Raw genomic sequence first — 19,979 nt, 5'->3', positions numbered from 1 at the left:
TGCAGAGCAGATATTGTGGTTTCTTATATGTCTACACATTTGGTTTAAAAGAACCTGTCTGTGACAGGTCGTTCAGGTGTTTCTGTTTGTGCTCCAAAGTTTCAGGTGACAATTATGAAAAGACAATCAGACTATTATTGACGTCTGAGATGGCTGCTATCATTTTAGCCTTGGAATGGGTGGAAGAAGTACACCCTGATTACATACCTCTGTGCTCTGATTCGTTCTCGGTCTTCACATCTATTTAAACAGATACTTCAGATTGTAGGCCAGACATTCTTCTATGAACATCTGTTAAGACAGCAGTGTCCAGGCTTGTGTGCACATTTTCTATGGGACCCTGCCCAGGTTGGGGTTGAAGGAAACAACAAGGCAGACATTCTTTCCAAGTGGTCACTGAAAATCAGGGATATACATTCACAAGGGTGCCTTTGCATAAGGGAGAGGTGAAATCCGTAACTAAGAAAGTCCATCTCATCACTGTGGCAACAAATTTGGGATAAGGAAAAGAAAGGACAGGATTTATACAACATTCAGAGGATGGTGGGAACTTGACTGGGAGATGGGTATAAAAGGAGAGAATAAGTTATACTTACTGTTACGTATTGGACATACTAGGCTGAATAATTCCCTGTTCAGAACTAACGTGTATGGTATGGGCATTTTAGGGAGTGAACTTGTCAAGAAACAGTGCAGCATAGATTGTTTAAATGCAGTTCCTATGAGGTGCAAAGGAAACACTGAATTGCTAAATTGAGATCTTTGGGACAGAAACAGTTTAGTTTGTCAGGGTGTCACTGTCATAATGTATATAGATGTGTTTTTGACTTTGTGGTGGTGTGTATATACATTGGCCAAGTATCCATCCTTGGGAAACACCACTGTGCACTTCTCTCCATCTGAAAAGCAACCTTTCACTGTTACAGGTTACTTATCCAATTTTCTATTTGTCAAAGTCCTTTTATTCCATCAATTTTGACAGTAAGCAACTTATCAGTACATCTGTACACCTTAAACTCAGTTTCTTGATTAAAGAAAACAACCATCAAATTTGACAGATACATGTATGGAATTTAAAAGGATGCCATACAAAAAAAGCTTTTCACTGTATCTACGTACACGTGACAGTAATAAACCAATTAATAACCAATGCACTTTGAATGTAGATCTGACAGTGAAAGAGAGCAAAGTGAAGCAAGAAATCTCAATGCCAGAGATTGAGAGCACTGCTACATACTCAATGATTGCAGAATACTCGCATATAATCCAGTTTAATTGTTTAGTTATCTCAAATGAACAGCTTGCAAGACTACCTTAACTCAGTTAAAAAGCAACATTCCTCCATGGGTCTGGAATTGTGTTTAGCTGGTTCACCATTGAAACATTTCAACAACCTATGGACTCATCATCTCATGTCTTGATACATATTGCTTATTTATTTTTTATTATCTCTTCCTTTTTGTATTTGCAGAGTGCTGCTTTTTTGCTCACTGGTTGCACGCCCAAGTTGGTGTGGTCTTTCATTGGTTAAATGGATTTGTTGAGAATGAGCATACAAGAAAATGAATCTCAGCTTGTATATAGTGACATGCATGTACAGGTACTTTGATAATAAATTTACATTGAACTTTGGTTTGATTTATTTGACTATTAAACCAGTTTTTATGACGTGGTAATTCATGGTTACAATTACTGATACTAACTTTATATTCCATAATGTAACTTATGTTGACCAGCTGTCATGGTGATTCAGTGTTCATTTCACTGAAATGAGTCCAAGGTTCCAATTACTGCAAGTGAAGTACATTAATTGCTGTGCTACTGTTGCCCAGTTACAGAATTTCAGACAGAACTCAGCTGGTGGGCCAGCTAAATGAAGCTGCACTAATGGAAATTGCATGGAGATTGGGATACATTTCAATTAATCTGTAATTAATTTATCAGAGGAGCTACATTTAAATGTACAAAATTACACATTATCTACTGTAACTCATTGGCAGGTGCCCAAAGGTGAATCTTCCTAACAAGGATCTGGTCATAGGATAAAGTTTCCCAGACCCACTCTAGTTTCTAATAAGCAGTGCAAGTTATTTTGTGATCAGTCTTTGAACTGACCTTACCCCACTAACAAGTTACCCAGAACTGATGCCGAAAATATAATCTTCTTCTTCTCATGGAGAAGGCGCAATGCAATTAGGTTTGGTGATTGTTGACATACCATGTGTCCAATCCATGCCTTATATGGCCTTGAGTATTAGCACTCCAAGTACGACATGCTTTGTAATACTGACATCAAATTTGAAAATGCTGGATATAGTGGAAAGAAGAGATTAATATTTTTATTGCTGGGAATGTTGATCTTAATATTAAGTTTACCAAGTGAAGTGCTTGATCCATCATTACTCACAAATCCTCATTCTGTTCAGTACAAAATTCACATGAAAGCTGTGTTCCTATGCTACTTTGAGAATTCTGAAAAAATTGAGCAATTTCCTCCAAAGATGTTGATTGCAGCCAACTTTGAATGTTACCGTTTCATTTTGCTAACATTTGAGTACTGTATGGCTTCTTGCTTCTGTATTTTGAATGTGATAGACAGAAACAAAGAAAAACAGAACACCAAGCTTTCATTCTAATATAAAAGTTTTCTTTTATTAAGTCCATGCTTACCACACACATACTATGAGAGTCAATATTATCCATTTACTTAAATAAACTCAAGAAGAAAAAGATTCTGCGTACATACCCCTCTTTCAATCTTGTGTAGCTGCATTACTGAATTAAAATGGCAGATACAATGTACAGATTACCGGCAGAAGCAATTTTACTGCAAAGTGGCAAAGGGCTTAGGTTTTCCTCCAAAACAGATTAGTCAAGGCTCTACCCTACAGCTGAATATTGCAAGGACTAGATCTACACATGAACAGCATTTCCTTTCTCAACAGATGTACAAGTGGAAATTTACTGTCACGTTAACAAAAATCAGATTTACAGTCTCCATTCCAATATGCAGCAGAGTACTATATATAAATACTCAACTGCCTCTCTTGAACATGTTAACATCTATGGGATACAAACTCCTTTGACATTCCTCCCAGGAATATTGGATACCCAAATCCCAGACTGAGTTTCAGATTGACCATCCACTGCAGGTCCCAACTGAACTTTCTGGGGTTATCAGAGAGTGAGAATCAGAAGGTGAGGTTAGCTGATGTTTTCTAGCCCATAACTAGATGTCTGTTGAGCCCTACTGTTCCATTGACACACTGGTGAAGTTTGACCACTTTACAGAAAGTTTATATTGAATCCATTTGACATGGTATTCACTGCATACTAAATGATCCAGAATTACTGACCAAACATTTTTTAAAGCCACAACGCCTTGCACACGTGGTTTGCATTGCATAAATTATCAATGGCGTTCAAGATTAAACTGGTTCATTGCTCTAATGTAGAGGCTGATGCATTGATATCATACCATCTGAAGCCCATGTTATGCAGGTCTGGAAGACAGGGTTTGTATGTATTTAAGTATTCAGTTAAACAGTTTCTTACTGATTTTATAAAAGTCTGGAACCATTGTATGAGCAGCATGTGCAAAATTCAGGCTCTAGGGGGTGTTAAACCATTGAGGAACAACATGAGAAAAAATCTATTCGCAAAAACAATAGAAATCTGGAACACTGAAAGGGTGGAACGTGGGATTAATTTTTTTCAAAGCAATCTAGTTTAGGAGAGGATTAATCAGTCAAGAGTTTTATAGATGTCATTGAAAGTTCAACAAAATAAAATTGCAAATTAAAAATTTTCTATTAAAAATGCATTGTTGCAGAGATTAACTTGTGGAGTCCTATCCTGGGATGCCTACAACATAGCCTGCTCCATTACAGGAGTTGTGCTAAAACATCCATTCACCATGTCCTCATCAGTCTTGGGACAAATATCTGAACAGTGCATTTTAAAACTCTGGCCTCCATGAGATGTTGAGATGCAGGACTAAGTTTAATAACTCAAACTAAAGAACAACAGACTAATAGAGAGATAGGAACAGACAAGTTAGAAAAGCGTTTAGTTGGATTAAGGGGAATTATGAGGCTAACAGGCAGGAAATTGGAGTTTTAAATTGGAAACGAATGTTCTCAGGGAAAAGTACGGAGGAAATGTGGCAAATATTCAGGGGATATTTGTGTAGAGCTCTGTATAGGTACGTTCCAATGAGACAGGGAAGTTATGGTAGGGTACAGGAACCATGGTGTACAAAGGCTGTAATAAATCTAGTCAAGAAGAAAAGCATACAAAAGGTTCAGACAGCTAGGTAATGATAGAGATCTAGATTATAAGGCTTGCAGGAAGGAGCTTAAGAAGGAAATTAGGAGAGCCAGAAGGGGCCATGAGAAGGCCTTGGCAGGCAGGATTAAGGAAAACCCCAAGGCATTCTACAAGTATGCGAAGAGCAAGATGATAAGACGTGAAAGAATAGGACCTATCAAATGGGAAAGTGTGTATGGAACTGGAGGAAATAGCAGAGGTACTTGATGAATACTTTACTTCAGTATTCACTATGGAAAAGGATCTTAGTGATTGTAGTGATGACTTGCAGCAGACTGAAAAGCTTGAGCATGTAGATATTAAGAAAGAGGATGTGTTGGAGCTTTTGGAAAGCATCAAGTTGGATAAGTCATTGGGACTGGACGAAATGTACTCCAGGCTACTGTGGGAGGCGAGGGAGGAGATTGCTGAGCCTCTGGCGATGACCTTTGCATCATCAATGGGGACGGGAGAGGATCCGGAGAATTGGAGGGTTGTGGATGTCCTTCCTTTATTCAAGAAAGGGAGTAGAGATAGCCCAGGAAATTATAGACCAGTGAGTCTTATTTCAGTGGTTGGTAAGTTGATGGAGAAGATCCTGAAAGGCAGGATTTATGAACATTTGGAGAGGTATATGGTTAGGAGTAGTCAGCATGGTTTTGTCAAGGACAGGTCGTGCCTTACAAGCCTGATTGAATTTTTTGAGGATGTGACTAAACACATTGATGAAGGAAGAGCAGATGTAGCATATATGGATTTCAGCAAGGCATTTGATAAGGTACCCCATGCAAGGCTTATTGAGAAAGTAAGGAGGCATGGGATCCAAGGGGACATTGCTTTATGGTTTCAGAACTGGCTTGCCCACAGAAGGCAAAGAATGGTTGTAGACGGGTCATATTCTGCATGGAGGTCAGTCACCAGTGGACCTTTACTCTTCACGATTTTTCTATATCACCTGGATGAGGAAGTGGAGGGATGAGTTAGTAAATATACTGATGACACAAAGGTTGGAGGTGTTGTGGATAGTGTGGAGGGCTGTCAGAGGTTACAGCAGGACATTGATAGGATGCAAAACTGGGCTGAGAAGTGGCAGATGGAATTCAACCCAGATAAGTGTGAAGTGGTTCATTTTGGTAGGTCAAATATAATGGCAGAATATAGTATTAATGGTAAGACTCTTTACAGTGTGGAGGATCAGAGGGATTTTGGGGTCCGAGTCCATAGGACGCTCAAAGCAGCTGCGTAGGTTGACTCTGTGGTTAAGGTGGTGTATGGTGTATTGGCCTTCATCAATCATGGAATTGAATTTAGGAGCCGAGAGGTAATGTTGCAGTTATATAGGACCCTGGTCAGACCCAACTTGGAGTACTGTGCTCAGTTCTGGTCGCCTCACTACAGGAAGGATGTGGAAGCCATAGAAAGGGTGCAGAGGAGATTTACAAGGATGTTGCCTGGATTGGGGAGCATGCTTTATGAGAATAGGTTGAGTGAACTCGTCCTTTTCTCCTTGGAGCAACGGAGGATGAGAGGTGACCTGATAGGGGTGTATAACATGTTGAGAGGCATTGATCGTGTGGATAGTCAGAGGCTTTTTCCCAGGGCTGAATTGGTTGCCACAAGAGGACACAGGTTTAAGGTGCTGGGGAGTGGGTACAGAGGAGATGTCAGGGGTAAGTTATTGTTGTTTGTTTGTGTGGGTTTTTTTTGCACAGAGAGTGGTGAGTGCGTGGAATGGGCTGCCAGCAACGGTGGTGGAGGTGGATACGATAGGGTCTTTTAAGAGACTTTTGGATAGGTACATGGGAGCTTAGAAAAATAGAGGGCTACAGGTAAGCCTAGGTAGGGATGTGTTCGGCACAACATTGTAGGTTTTCTATGTTTCTTAATCAATATGCTTCCTTAAGGTGACACATCCTAGCAAGCTTTTTCCTGAACCCAGAGGTAATCCTCCAAAGATCACACAAACATTCCCAATAGGTACACTGTCACTAGGTCCTACAGTAAAATTTGAATATGAAAGATCCTAAGCCACTGATACTGGAGTTCCAAATTAATCAGGATTACTGGAGGGTGGGAGAGGTACGAGGGCGGGTTGAACAGACTAGACAGATTAATAGTTTGGCACAGACTAGATGGGCCTGGTTCTGTGCTGTAGTGTTCTCGGACTCTAGAGGCAGCAAATTGACAGTATGCGGAAAGGAGAATGATCCTATGCTTTACCTCTTGCTTCTTTCCCCACAGCACACAAATCCTTAAGGAACAGCCAGGGACCAAATGGATTTATTAGTACCGGAAGAACCTTTGAAAATCGGTTAGTTGCTGCTGTGTCCTCTGCAGTCAGCAGATGAACCGATAGCTTTCCAGTTCTTTTCCAGAGCCCAGAATCAAACATTTTAAAAATATCTTTGTTGGTTATATGCAGCAGGCTATCTCGGCAACTCAAGTTGATGCCTGGGGTGAACTAAATGACAGGTTCCAAGATCTTAAGCTGATGACCGCACTATATGTACATTTTACAGTCCCCATTACATAACTCAGTCCTAAACTCTGTGGCCTTTGATAAGAAGCACAGGCTAACATGTGTGGGTGCTTGGCAGAATGTTCACTGTTTGGAAACTGTACAAACCACAGGCTTTTGACTTGGAGATGTCCAGACACTACAATGAATAAAGGAGAACATTTGCCACTGGTCACAGATTCACAGGTAGGCATGGTTCAAATGGCAGTGACTGGCCAGAATGGCATTTTTTTTCCTTCCATTATCTTCTCCACCAAGCCCCCAACTTTGAAGATTTTATTCTGGAAAGATGTCCACTCTTTTTAATTAAACTGGCTAACTGATCAACTGTTTAATGTTTTAAGCTGAGTAAAAACACACGAATCTTGTGCAAAAGAAAAGTATTGGAGAAACTCAGTATGTCGAGCAGGATCCATGAAGGCAAAGGGATTATCAGGGCTGTGAGCGTAGAGAGAAGATAGTGAAGAGGTGAAGAGAGCGGAAGAGTGGGATGAGGAGGGGGTGGGGGGGGGGGGTCAGAGGGGCGGGGGAGGGAAAACAGGTAAGCCAGGGGCTTTTAGGCAACAGGTGAAATTAAGTGAAGGAGAGATGGAGCTGGGTGGGGAAGAAGGATGGTGCGGTGTTGAGATAGAGATAGAGGCTGGAAGGTGATGAGTAGAAACAAGACTCTCATTCTGGAATGTTAAGTAAACCAGGTGATATCACCTTATCTCCTTTTAGCATGTGCAGCTTCATGTTTCTAAGCATCACCTTCCAGCCTCTGCCATTATCTCCCTCCTCATCTGGATTCACCCATCACCTACCAACCTCCACCTGAGCCCTCCTTGTCACCTCTTTATACAGGCTATATACCCTCTACACTCTCACAGCCCTAATGCAGGGTCTCAGACCCAGTTCCTCCAGTAGTTTGTTTTCTTTTTGCTCTAGATTCCAGCATCTGCAGTCTGTTGTGCCCCTTACACTTCTCTTGTCCTAACCTGAGTGTGACTTCTGGAAAGTTGAGGGTATGAAGAGATGATGAAGACAAAGAAGGGCAACAGAAAAAACTTCAGTGCAGAAACCCTGGCAAATGTTGCTTCTTTAGTGGAGGAGCAGCAGGAGTTTTCCAACTACAGCCACTCAGATCCCTCCCCACTAACCCACCCAGTGAATGCAAATTCCTTCATTCGCTAAAGTGGAGCCATGTCCTTAAAGGGCTTCCCATTACTCAGTCTAACCAACACATTGCGTGGGACAGAACCAAGCCATCACAGACCTTACACACTGATCCTTGTAGTTCATTGTTGCAAAGTCTTTGATAACCATTCAAATTCAATGAAGCGTTTGGGGCTGTTCATTAACAGAACTGCTGAACAGATGGGAGATAACAGTATGAGAAATAACGTCTGCAAAACTACAGGATTAAATCAGGGATCCATGACAGCACCAATGCATCCCACTGTTTGTTAATGTGGTACAAATGCCCAAACCACAGCCTAACCTCAGCACAGAACACAAAGAGATTTTCATGTTGAATAGAGGGCAATAAGTACAACAAGAGGAAAACACACTACTCCAGATTGTCCAAGAACAGTATCTGTGGAACGGTTGTATAAACTGCAGATCAATTATTTGAGTGCCCTGAGTTTCTTTTCATTAAAATCAAACATTTAAATTTGATGTGGTCTGCTGTCTCCAGGCAGCATCCTCACTCTTCCTCCACCCCTGGTTATTTGGTGCTTTTACATTGCTTTCACTTTAATCTGTTTCATCTTCATCTGTCGCTTCTCCTGCTTCTTCTGCTCACGACGGAGAGCAGCCTCCTACGAGAAAGAGGAAACAATTAAACCATGTGAGGGGTACGAGAGAGAAAGGAAAACCTGTAACCAACTGGGCATACACCAATGAGTGTTATAACTTTTCTTACCTACAACACCCAAACTAGAGAAGTAGTGAGGGAATATTACACTGTTAAAGTCCTGCCTTTCGAATGAAATAAAGCCCTGATTCTCCAGCCCCCAACGAGAATTCCTTGAATATCGTGCCAATATTTATCCCTCAACCTTCACTTATCTGAGCACCATATGTTACAATGTGTGGGGCATCTATGTGCAAACTATTGCCACATTTCTGAAATGACAGCTATAGCTTTGCCAAGGTGATGAAAGGGTTTCCACAAGTCCCAGTTCCTGATTTATTTTTTTTAATCTTTTCACTGAAGCAGAAGTGCATTCTGAGGAATACAAAAAAAAATGAATGGGGGTCTGAATCCTAAATTCACAGACTGGCGTTGTTGATGGCGCACATCACCAAACCAGGGCCTTCCTGTCATTCCACCATGTCCATGTTTAGCCATTTGCTTTCTGGACAATATTGATGAGTAAATAAGTTGGGCACAGCAAAGCAAACAGAGTTCATTCCCGACATGCATTTTAGGAGCAGTAACAAGGTGATGACATACACAGTGAATAATAGAACCCCAGGAAACATTGAGGGTCCTTAAAGTACACGTCCAAGGGTAGCTGCATAAAATGGTGAAAGCAGCATAGGGATAATTACTAAATTATTACCCATATCATGGAATAGAAAAGTTGGGTGGGGGGAGGGTTATAGGACACCAGAGGTTCTGCAGAGGCTGTAAGTTTTTAACAACACACACAAAAAATACCGGAGGAACTCGGCAGGTCAAGCAGCATCTATGAAGGGAAATAAACAGTTGACATTTCATGCCAAGACTGGAAAGGAAGGAGGGAGAAGCCAGAATAAGGTAGGGGAAGGGGGGTGGAGGGGTAGGAAGACTCCAAGCTGGCAGGTGAGAGGGGAAGATGGGTGGATGGGGGAAGGGGGATGAACTGAGAAGCTGGGAGGTGATAGGTGGAAGATGTGAAGGGCTAAAAGAAGAGGAATCTAATATGAGGGGAGAGTAGAACATGTATCAGTACTACAGTAAAGAGAATTACAGAGTCATAGAAACATAGAAAACCTACAGCACAATACAGGCCCTTCGGCCCACAAAGTTGTGCTGAACATGTCCCTACATTAGAAATTACTAGGCGTACCCATAGCCCTCTATTAGTCACGAGAGGAGAGCTGGCTAAAGTTGATTGGAAGGGAACATCAACAGGGATGACGCAGAACAGCAATGTCTGGACATAAATTTAGCAGGTACATAAATAGGGCTCGGAGGATCATCAGGGACTCCAGTCACCCCCACCACAAACTGTTTCAGCTGTCTCCGTCTTCCGTACCACAGCATTAAGGCCAGGACCGACAGGTTACGGGGCAACTTCTTCCACCAGGCCATCAGATTTAGTAATACACACTGATCTGACAGCATATCTGACTGTACTTAACTGTATACAAATCAGTTATGTATACAATCTTAGTGTTTCAAAGGTACAATTTAACGTCAGAGAAATGTATACAATATACATCCACAATATACAATATAATTCGTAACCATCCACAAAAAACAGAGTGGCCCCAAAGAATGAATGACAGTTAAATGTTAGAACCCCAAAGTCCCCCAGCCCAGCTCCCCTCCCTCCCGCACAATATCCTCCCACACTTCCCTTCCGTATTACTTGTACATAGTGATGGAGACGCAACAAAGATTTTTACTCCCTCATGTTTGAGATGGATGTAAGAAATAAAACTCTTTGGCATTCTCTTCATCAAAAGGCAGAAAGAACAGAGTCTTTGAATGATTTTAAGGTAGAGGGTGCTTATCCTTGATAAGCAAAGGGATGAAAATTCATTGGCATTTGCAATCAGTTCAAATATTATCCTATTGAGAGGTGAAGGCTTGAGGGTCTGAGTAGTCTGCTCCTGCTTGTAATTTGCATGGTACCACATACTGCAATCTCTGTCCTAAAATTGTCCCATCAATTGAACATTAAAAAATCCTACACCACACAAATGAGGCTTAGGCAACTGTGGTTCAGCAAGTAATCCTCCTTGCTGCCTACATTCTTAGTTGGAGCAATTGGTACCACTTGTCGGAAATTCAGGTCAGAATCATTATCACTGGCTTACATAATGTGAAATTTGTTACACAGTAGCAGTATAGTGCAGACATAAAATTGCAAAATAAAAATTAGAAGTAAGCTGACGGCTTAAGCTATTCTTGCTTTTCTCAGTGCAATGATTATGCAAAAATAGGGGAAGGCAATATCCAGTTGCAAGTGAATATAGTTTCTTGGAAAAACTTCACAGCGGTGCAGTTACGGCAACTAAAGCATCTCAACCAAGAGACATTTACTTTTGCGGTCTGGGAACACTCGATGCCAGTAATGAGTGTGCACTGCCAGCATGCACCTCAAAAACAGCCACTTATCACTACTTCACTGTCATGGATACAAATAGATTACCCCTTCCACCACTGACAGAGCATAGTTAGTGTAACAAATCTCCAAGATGCATTGTTGCAATTCGCTAAGGCCTTCTTAACACTATCTTCCGAATCTGCACTCTATGATTCTGGAAAGCAGTAGACCTGTGGGAGCAAGTTACAAACCATCCTGATTCGGTTGCCAAGTCAAAATCCCCAAATGTCTTAACTGGGAGCAAATTCACAACACCTGCAGCTGACTGAAACAACAGCTTGACACAGTGTTCTCAATGACAACTATAGGAGGGCAATTATCATTTTAATTTTCAGTGACAGACCAGACAGGCTCACCACAGCTAACACACAATTTGAAGTGATGGGCAGTACGTGGTGTTACGTACCCTTGTCACGTGACTGGGGTTGAAGCTATACTGGACTTGAGGTAGTGGTCTTGTGATGGTGGAGTGACGTCATTTTCCCGCCAGTAGAGATCATGTGACAGGTTTGTTTTTTTTTACAGGGTATAAAAGGAGGACCCCTCCCTGTGAGGTGGGGCAGTTCGTGGCTGGATTTGCCATGTTGACTTCATGCCACTGCGTGATTTAATGTTATGACGCAGTTTAGTTGAAAGATGAAGTTTTATCTAATGCCTAAAGTTTAAAAGGTCATTGCCAGCAGTTTCTTTACAATACTGCTAGTTAAGAATCAGTGGAGAGTGAAGATCGGAGTTCGGGAGTTAAAAATCGAGGAGAATCGATTTTCGACGGTGAAACAGGTTCGACCCTGTTTGATCCTTATTCGGAAGGATTTCGTTGACTATTCTCGTGTTAATCCCTGGGATGACCAGAAAGGATTTGAGAATGGTGATAAAGGAAAGGTCAGTGCCTTTAAGCCGTTACGTTTCATAAAATTCTTTGTGGGAAGAGTTCGACTTTGGAAACTGAAGAAAAACAACGTGAAAGAGAATTTAAATTGTCTTAAAAAGTCTCTCCTTTTAAATGGACTGTGAGCATTTTGAACTTTTGGCAATACCACTTTAAAGAACTGTGTTTGCAACATCGCTTTAAGAACTGTTTAAGCTGCCGCACAGCAGCTGATTTCCGGTTACGTTAGTGTTTGTTTACTTTTGGGGGGTTTGTTTTCAGTGTTTAATAAATGTGTTATTGGTTATGAAAACCCTTGCCTAACTCACATATATTTATTGTTGCCTGAATCCGTAACAGTGGCTACAAATGGTACCGTGGCTCTTACGACAGGTTGCAGATAAACAGAATATGTGCTGAGCCTTACAGATCAGGATAACCTCTGATTCATGTTTTACATGGACCTCTATGACAGGATTGACTGCCTCTTGGCTGGGAAATAATACAGAAAAAATGAGAGGTTTACATTGAAGCAGAGTGGGACAATACAGGCAAGGTTAACTTGGGTCCTTGTTTCAAATAACTTCTTTCTGATAATCTCAGCTGTATCTGAACCCAGGCTGCAGAAATGAAAGGCCAGTACTCTGCAAGATGCCAAAGTGAACCAAGTCAACCGGGGATCATTTTGTACCTCAAGCCTGCGCTGTTTCTCTGGGTCCTCCTCATTCATAATTCTTTCTTTCTCTGCTCGTTTCTTCTCCTCCCTGCGAATCTGCGCAGCTTCCTGACGTTGTGCATGTGTCATCTTTAGGAAGTTCTCCTCTACACGAGCACGATTTTTATCAGCTTTCAGCTTTCCCTATTTCGGCAGATGGGGAGAAGTATGAATGAGTCAGTATAATACCATTCAAACACTGCATTGGAGGCTGAGGGGAAGAAATATGGAAGGCAGAGGGGAGGATCAGTGTAAGAGATCAGAGCAGGAAAAAGGAGGGTGAAATGGAATTAGAAAGTTTCAAACAATTTGATTTATTGATACTTTCAGGTATACAGAATCGTTCCATGTGGAAAAAGGCCATTTAGTCTACAACATCCATGCACCCATCTGCATTAATCCTATCTTCCTGTACTTGCCCAGTCTTCTATGCATGCCAAGACAATTCAGATGCTTCTCTTTAATGCTGTCAATAACTGTTTCCACCCCTCTCTCCAGAAGTGTATTCCAGGTACTCCCTACTCTTTGGGATAAGAATTTAACTTCAGCCAATATGGAGACAAAATTGAGAAGGGTGGTGAGTACAAAACGGAAGTTGTTGTATTTAAATACACACAGTATACAAAATGAGATGGGCAATCTTATAATACAGTTAGAAACTGGGAAGTTGAACAGCAGCCAGAGATTGGGAGCGAGAGAGAGTGTGACTCACAAAGGTTATCAAGTGTGCATCATTAAGCCGAGCTTCACGGGAGAATTGGCGTTGGGACAGCAGCCAATAAGAGATCAGGAGCAAGAGAAAGAGTGACTCACGCAGGTCGGCATCAAAAGGCAGCGCTGTGCAGGAGTTTCAGCACTTGAACAGTGGTCAATAAGAGATGGGGATTCACTAGCAAGTGCAAGTTAAAATAAGGTGGGACAATCGGAATGGCCTTTGTTAGAATGGACAGTGTTGGGGCGGACAGGTCAGAGCAAAATTGGGTGAGTCAAGAGGGTGAAAGGGTTTAAACAGCCAATGCAGATATCCCTGTCAACAACACTTTGGAGACTGTTGGGGTGGGGAAGACATAGCAGAGGAAAATCACAGCGATCCAGTTTTCGGCGCTGAGTCTAGTTCTGTGGCTCAGAAAGGAAGGGAGAAGAAGAGGTGAGCTGTGGTGATAAGGGAATCATTAGTTAGGGGAACAAAGAGGAGGGAGGAGGTTCTGTGGACGAGAACAAAATTCCTGGATGGTATGTTGTCTCCTGGGTGCTAGGGTCAGGGACATCTCAGATTGAATCCTTAGCATTAAGTGGGAGGATGAGCAGCCAGAGGTCATGGTCCATGTAGGTACCAATGACATAGGTAGGAAGAGTGACAAGGTTCTCTGAAGGGAGTTCAGGGAGTTAGCTGCTAAGTTGAACGACAAGACCTCCAGGGTTGTGATCCCAGGACTGCTACCATGCCATGTGCTTGTGAGGTCAGAAACAGGAAACGTGAGGTTGTACAGTTTAACATGTGACTAAGGAGTTGGTGTAGGAGTGAGGGCTTCAGAGTTTCAGATCATTAGGCTCTCTCCCAGGGAAGGTGGGACCTGTACAGAAGAGATGGTTTGAGCCTAAATAGGAGGGGGAACTAATAACCAAGCGGGAAGGTTTGCTAGAGATGCACGGTGGTGTTTAAACTAGAATTGCAAGGGGATGGGAACCAGAATGCCAGAACAGTTAGTGGAGAGATTGTGGAGACAGATGTTGGTAAGACCTCAGACAAAGTCAGGAACCAAAAGGTTCCTTTTGGAGTGTGGTGTGACTATTGTTCGGAGTTGCATATATTTCAATGTAAGAAGTACTGTAGGAAGGCAGATGAGTTCAGGACATGGATCAACACATGGCACTATGATATCATAGACATTAGTGAGATTTGGTTGCAGGAGGGGCAGGACTGGCAGCTCAATATTCTGGGGTTCCGTTGTTTTAGATATGATAGAGGCTAAAAGGGGGATGGGTGGCATTACTAGTCAGGGAAAATGTCACAGCAGTGGTCAATCAGAACAGATTGGAGAACTCATCTAGTGAGGCTTCATGGGTGTAACTGAGAAATAAGAAAGATATGACTACATTAATGGAGCTATATCATGGACCACCCAGCAGTCCTAGGGACTTAGAAAAACAAATTTGTAGTGAACTTGTTAAGTGGGGGGCCTTCAAAAGTAAAAATTTGAGAGTACAAAGCCTGTATATGCCTGTTAGAATAAAGGGCAAGATACAGGTTTAGGGAACCTTTGTTTTTGAGAGATATTGAAGCCCTGATTAAGGGGGGAAAAAAGGTGCATAACAGGTTTAGACAGATAGGAACAATTGAAGTGCTTATGGAGTATAAGAAATGCAAGAAAACACTTAAGGAAGAAATCAGGATGACTAAAAGAAGGCATGAAGTTGCTCTAGCGGACAAGGTGATGGAGAATCCCAAGGGGTTCTTCAGATATATTAAAAACAAAAGGATTGCAAGGGCCAAAATTTGTCCTTTGGAAGACCAGAATGGTAGTTCATGTGTGGAGCTAAAAGAGATGGGGAAGATCTTAAATGCACTCTTTGCATCTGAATTTACTTGGGAGATGGACACAGAATCTATAGAAGTGAAGCAAAGCAGCATCAGCTTCATGGACCCTGTACAGATTACAGAGGAGATGTTTGCTACCCTGAAGCAAATCAGGGTGGATAAATCCCCAGGGCCTGACAAGCTGTTCCCTCAGATCTCACAGGACACAACTGCAGAAATTGCCAGGGCCCTTGCAGAGATATTTAAATCATCCCTAGTGACAGGTGAGGTACTAGACGATAGCCACTCTTGTTCTGCTGTTTAAAAAAAAGTTCTAAACATAAACCAAGAAATTATAGGCCTGAAATTATAGTCTGACATCAGTTGTGGGAAAGTTATTGGAATGTATTCAAAGGGACCTGTTATGTTAGTCTTTGGACTTACTGATTAGGGATAGTCAGCATGGCTTCATGTGTGGTAGGTCATGTCTAACCAATCTTAATAGATTTTTGAGGAAGTGGTCAGGGAAGTGGATAAAGGCATGCAGTGGATGTAGTCTGCATGGACTTTAGCAAGGCATTTGACAAGGTCCCACATGGGAGGCTGGCCAACAAGGTTCAGTTGCTCAGCATTCAAGTTGAGGTAGTAAACTGGATTAGACATTGGCTTTGTGGGAGAAGCCAGAGAGTGATAGTAGAGGGTTGCCTCTTTGACTGGAGGCCTGTGACTAGTGGTATGCCGCAGGGATCAGTGCTGGGTCCATTGTTGTTTGTAATCTATATCAACGATCTGGATGATAACGTAGTTAACTGGATCAGCAAATTAGTGAATTACACCAAGATTGGGGGTGTAGTGGACAGTGAGGAAGCCTATCAAAGCTTGCAGTGAGATCTGAACCAGCTGGAAAATGGGCTGAAAAATGGCATATGGAATTTAATGCAGACAAGTGTGAGGGTTGCACTTTGGAAGGACTAACCAGGGTAGGTCTCACACAGTGAACGGTAGGGCACTATGGAGTGTGATAGAACAAAGGGATCTGGGAGAGCAGGTCCATAATTTATCGAAAGTGGCATCACAGGTTGATAGGGTCATAAAAAAAGCTTCTGGCAAAATGACCTTCATAAATCGAAGTATTGAGTACAGAAGATGGCATATAATGTTGAAGTTGTATATGACGTTGATGAGGCCTAACTTGAGAATACTGTATGCAGTTTTGTCACCTACCTACAGGAAAGATGTAAATAAAATTGAAGGAATACAGAGAAAATTTAAGGAGAGATTGAATAGGTTAGAATTTAATTCTCTGGAATGTAGAAGATTAAGGGGAGATTTGATAGAGGTATATAAAAATAATAGGAGTATAGACAGGGTAAATGCAAGCAGGCTTTTACCACCCCCCACTGAGGTTGGGTGAGACTACAAGCAGAGGTCATAGTTTAAGTGGAACATAAGGGGAAACTTCTTCACTCAGAGGGCCATGAGAGTGTGGAATGAGCTGCCAGCACAAGTGGTGCATGCGAGCTTGATTTCAACGGTTAAAAGAAGTTTGGATAGGTACATGGATGGGAGGGGAGTGGAGGGTTATGGTCTGGGTGTAGGTTGATGGGACTAGGCAATTTAGGTTTGGCACGGACTAGATGTGCTGAAGTACTTGGTTCTGTGCTGTAATTTCTTTTTGGACTCTATAACTCCAAGTATGACAACGTGGGCATCACAGATTCACGATTGAAAGAAGATCACAGCTGAGCATCCAAGGACACACATCACATCGATACGATAGATAGGTAGTAAGAGGGGGGTGGGATTGCTTTGTTGGCAAAAAATGAAATCAAATCCTTAAAAAGAAGTGACATCAGATTAGAAGATGCCAAATCCTTAAGAAACTGCAAGAAGAAAAGATCCTGATGGGAGTTATACACCAGCCTAGAAACAGTAGCCAGGATGCGGGGTACAAATTACAAATGGGCATGCCAAAAAGGGGAATGTTATGATAGTCATGGGGGAATTTCAATATGCAGGTAGATTGGGGAAATCAGGATAGTGCTAGATCCCAATAGAGGGAATCTGTAGTATGCCTACAAGATAGCTTTTTAGAGCAGGCTGTGGTTGAGCCCACTAGGGAAAAGGCAATTCTGGATTGAATGTTGTGTAGTGAACCAGATTTGCTTCGGAGTTTAAGGTAAAGGAACCCTTAAGAGGCAGTGATCATACTATGATAGAATTCACCCTGCAGTTTGAAAGAGAGAGAGAGAAGTTAAAATCAAGTGCATCGGTATCGCACCTGAATGAACTTAACAACAGATGCATAAGAGAGGTGCTGGCCAAAGTTTATTGGAAAGGGACACTAGCAAGGACATTGGCAGAGTAGCAATGGCTAGAGTTTCTGTTAGCAATTCAGAAGATGCAGGATCGGTTCATTCCAAAGAAGCAGCAGCATTCTAAAGGCAGGATGAGGCAACTGTGGCTGACAAGAGAAGTCAAAAACAGCATAAAAGCAAATGAGGGCATACAATATAGCAAAAATTAGTGGGAAGCTGGAGGATTAAGAAGTTTTTAAAAACCAGATATGAGCAAAAATGATGCACTGTGCTCTTACCTCTCTGTTGAGACGATACTTCTTTGCCTTGTCAATGCTGTAAATAACCATGTTCATTAATGGCAGTAAGGACTCCATGTCCTTTGGATAAGTGTTGCCGATTCCAGGCACTGCAGAGAAGTAGATACAGTATATGACCCAATCTCAACCATGTTACATATGCAAAAATAACATATCAAATATGTAAGATGGTCAGATTTAACCTCTGCCTAGGGGAGCTATCTACATTCTTCTAAATTATTGGTTGAAATGTTATTTTTGCCATAAGTTTATAAAATTAAATGTAGATGTCTTTTTTTATTTTACTGAACAGTAATGCTTTAGTAAATTTGTCAGGTGATTGTCATTTTAAATCTAGAAACAGGTGAAAATACCTTTGACTGTGAACTGTTAAAACACCATCATAACAGTACAGCACCTGGATGGCAGGATCAGCTACTCGAAGAGCCAGTCGTGCTGCACGTTGTGCAGACAGGCCTGGAGCTTGACTAAACATGGAGGCAGCAAAAGATTATTGTAGTTTGGGGAATCACATATACACTGAGCAGAAGTTGGAAACGTAGGGCTTGGGTTAGGAACAGTGCAGCCTCTCCAGGGTACTACCTCATAATGAGATGATGCTTCTCAGGGGCTGACACCTCAGTTATTATCCTTTGTACCACTGTATTAACAGGATGGCCATCTTCAGAGTCGGTGATATCCAAATACTCGGCTGCTCCAACCCATTCACATGCAACACAGCTGTGTTGACAGTGGTCTGGAAGAACAACGCTTATCAAGCTTGTATTTCATCTCTAGGTCCAAGGGAGCACAAGATGCTCACTCCCAGATAAGTACATCAATGGGAATAAAAAATAACCCTTAGAAACTTACCATTAAATGTAAACAGTAGTGTCTTTTTAGTGTCAGGCAGCTTGAGGGGTTGACCCTCTCTGAACAGAAAGAAAAGACATTCAACAAATTAAAGACACACCATCTTCACTATAGCTTCCCTCTAACTATTCAGGTCTGCAACAAATTAGGCGCTGCAGAGTATTTTGCAATGACAAATGACTATTAAAAGTATTGATTTTACTTTGGTCCAAGCAGAAATAAACCTCTTCACACCCCATTCTTCTGAGGCCACCATAACAAGTACTACAGCAAGGATTTCATATTCTATTTTGTGTTTGATGTAAGGAAGTTTAGGCCATATAAATGTTCCCAAAATAATGTATGCTTCCTGACTCAACCTCAGTTACAGATTTCAGACCAACAGCATTTTCCTGTACTTCATTCTGGTTCAGTAGCAGGTCCCCAAGTACAGAGCATCAGCAGTCTATAGGTTGGATGACAGCCATCAGCAGCTTATAGGATTGATCGTATTTGAAATGCAGCCAGAGATCGGGTGCAAAAAGAGTTCACTCACTCGGGTCAATAAGTACACTTTGCGGGAGTTTCACTGTTTGAATAGTGGCCAATTAGAGATCGGGTGTGAGAGAGAGGTAACTTGCACAGGTTGTCTAGCGTGCATTATAATTCAGCGCTTTGCAGGAGTTTTGGCATTTGAACAGCAGCAAACCAGAGATCAGAAACAAGAAGTGACTCACTCAAGTTGGCGAGTATGCATTAAAAAGCAGCCTTTCGCAGGATATGTGGCATTTGAACAGTGGCCAATCAGAGATAGGGAGTGAGACAAGAGGTAACTCACATAAGTAGGTGAGTGTGCATTAAAAAGCAGCGCTTCACTGGAGTTTCAATGTTTAACCAGTGGCCAGTCAGAGATCAGAAGCAGAAGAGTTCACTCACACAGGTCGATGACTGTGCATTAAAAAGAGATTCGCAGGAGCTTTGGCATTTGAACAGCAGCCAATTAGAGATGGGGAGTGAGACAAAAGGTAACTAATAAAGGTCGAAAAGTAAGCATTAAAAAGCAATGCTTCACAGGAATTTTGGTATTTGAACAGCAGCTAATCAGAGACTGAGTGTGAGAGATGAGGTGACTCACACAGGTCGTCAAATGTACACAAAAAAAGCTGCGCTTCGTGGGAATTTTGGCATTTGAACAGCAGCTAATCAGAGACTGAGTGTGAGAGATGAGGTGACTCACACAGGTCGTCAAATATACACAAAAAAGCCGCGCTTCGTGGGAATTTTGGCATTTGAACAGCGA

At 41.9% G+C, this 19,979-nt stretch overlaps 1 protein-coding gene across 2 annotated transcripts in view; it reads right to left on the bottom strand.

The window, feature by feature from the left end:
- Window positions 1–2,625: 2,625 nt before the first annotated feature.
- Window positions 2,626–19,979, bottom strand: part of ccdc47 (coiled-coil domain containing 47) — a 63,567-nt gene continuing 46,213 nt past the window's right edge. For both annotated transcript variants that reach the window (XM_073070765.1, XM_073070764.1), the window contains exons 10-13: window positions 18,701–18,759; window positions 17,828–17,937; window positions 12,690–12,857; window positions 2,626–8,628 (exon numbers count right to left, since the gene is read on the bottom strand). In XM_073070765.1, the coding sequence (XP_072926866.1) occupies window positions 8,548–8,628; window positions 12,690–12,857; window positions 17,828–17,937; window positions 18,701–18,759 (418 nt within the window). In that variant the 3' untranslated portion in view covers window positions 2,626–8,547. The remainder of the gene's footprint in view (window positions 8,629–12,689; window positions 12,858–17,827; window positions 17,938–18,700; window positions 18,760–19,979) is intronic.

The sequence above is a fragment of the Hemitrygon akajei genome, chromosome 18 (genome assembly GCF_048418815.1).
Source record: "Hemitrygon akajei chromosome 18, sHemAka1.3, whole genome shotgun sequence".
In the NCBI taxonomy this organism is placed as follows: Eukaryota; Metazoa; Chordata; class Chondrichthyes; order Myliobatiformes; family Dasyatidae; genus Hemitrygon; species Hemitrygon akajei.
Note: the sequence above shows the minus strand (reverse complement) of the source record. Positions and strands in the feature narration are given on the sequence as shown.